The sequence below is a fragment of the Austrofundulus limnaeus genome, unplaced genomic scaffold, assembly GCF_001266775.1.
Source record: "Austrofundulus limnaeus strain Quisiro unplaced genomic scaffold, Austrofundulus_limnaeus-1.0 Scaffold5, whole genome shotgun sequence".
Classification (NCBI taxonomy): Eukaryota; Metazoa; Chordata; class Actinopteri; order Cyprinodontiformes; family Rivulidae; genus Austrofundulus; species Austrofundulus limnaeus.
Genome location: NW_013952407.1, coordinates 2,186,264 through 2,187,423, shown reverse-complemented (window position 1 = coordinate 2,187,423; position 1,160 = coordinate 2,186,264). Strand labels below are relative to the sequence as shown.

General features: G+C 42.5%; 1 protein-coding gene across 1 annotated transcript in view; it reads right to left on the bottom strand.

Annotated features, from left to right (window-relative positions):
* The window catches only part of swap70a (switching B cell complex subunit SWAP70a), a 9,511-nt gene that overhangs the window by 4,149 nt on the left and 4,202 nt on the right, over window positions 1–1,160 (bottom strand). Inside the window, exon 8 of the mRNA XM_014026829.1 lies at window positions 695–861. Coding sequence (XP_013882283.1) covers window positions 695–861 — 167 coding nt within the window. The remainder of the gene's footprint in view (window positions 1–694; window positions 862–1,160) is intronic.

Here is a 1,160-nt window from a genome sequence, read left to right as displayed (position 1 = left end):
CCATAATAAAGTATCTATGTCACCTTCAGTTGTTATTAAAATGCTGTTTTTATCTTTAAATAGAAAATAAACTTCACTTCTCATCATTTCTGTCTTTAAACACCTTGAAATTGTCCTCTGTCTCTTTAAGAACCTCCTTCTACTTCTGTCCCGCCCATTTCAGCACAGGGTGGGTGTGTGCTCTGTGTTGAGGAAGCTCAGCTTAGAGACACATGAGAGGAGGAGCTGYTCCCAAAAGGCGGTTCTAGTCCCAACCAGTCGTTTCTGCTCCCCTGCCTGGCTGCCTCAGGACAGCACAGGATTTCTCTAACATGCATGAATAAATCKAGACTCTYGGCATGTTTTTGATGAGAGGATAACATTATAACATGATATAAAACTCAAAAAAGTTGATTTTACATGACATTGCCCCTTTAATTCAATTCCATTTCCTCATGATGTCACTGAGCTGCACCTCTCTGCACACAYACGTCTTCATGTGAAAATGTTTTTACTCTCTGACCCGTGGAGCTGATTTAAAACTATATTTTTTGGTTCTTATTGCAGTTAAGATTCACCTGGTTTCACTCACAGCGCATTTTCACACATTAACACGTCAAACAGAAAGGAAACTACGAGGTAATTACGGTGTTAGCTTCTTCAAAGAGCTGAAAGAGAAAAGCAGCAGCTCTGGTTCTGATCGGGACACACACACCTGGCCTGCAGTTTCTGCACGGCCTCCTCGTCCTGCTTGGTCTGCCTCTCGTCCTCCAAGGCCTCCTCCAGCTGGTGGTACATCTCCTCCAGCTCTCGGACCCTCTGCAGGTACTGCTCCAGCTCACTGGACTTTTGAGCCATCTGCTCCTCCATCTGCTGCCGCACCTGAAACCCCCCAACCACAGACTGACTGCAGGTCCTTCCCGACCCACCAGGAYTCAGATGGATCTTTATATGAAGCATCAATGAGATGATCCTGTTTTCTTCAGCACATCTCATTCTACAGCTTTTGTCCTGTTTCAACATTTTCAGCTCCTTCAGGACCCTCTGGCTATGAATTTTTATATTACAGAAATTTATACTTTTTGAGATATTTAGCTTTTTCTCAGGTTTAGAAATTGTTCAAGTTTAATTTGTTTGTTTGAAGTTGTTTTTTAAATAAGGGGCAGATATAAGATTTATTT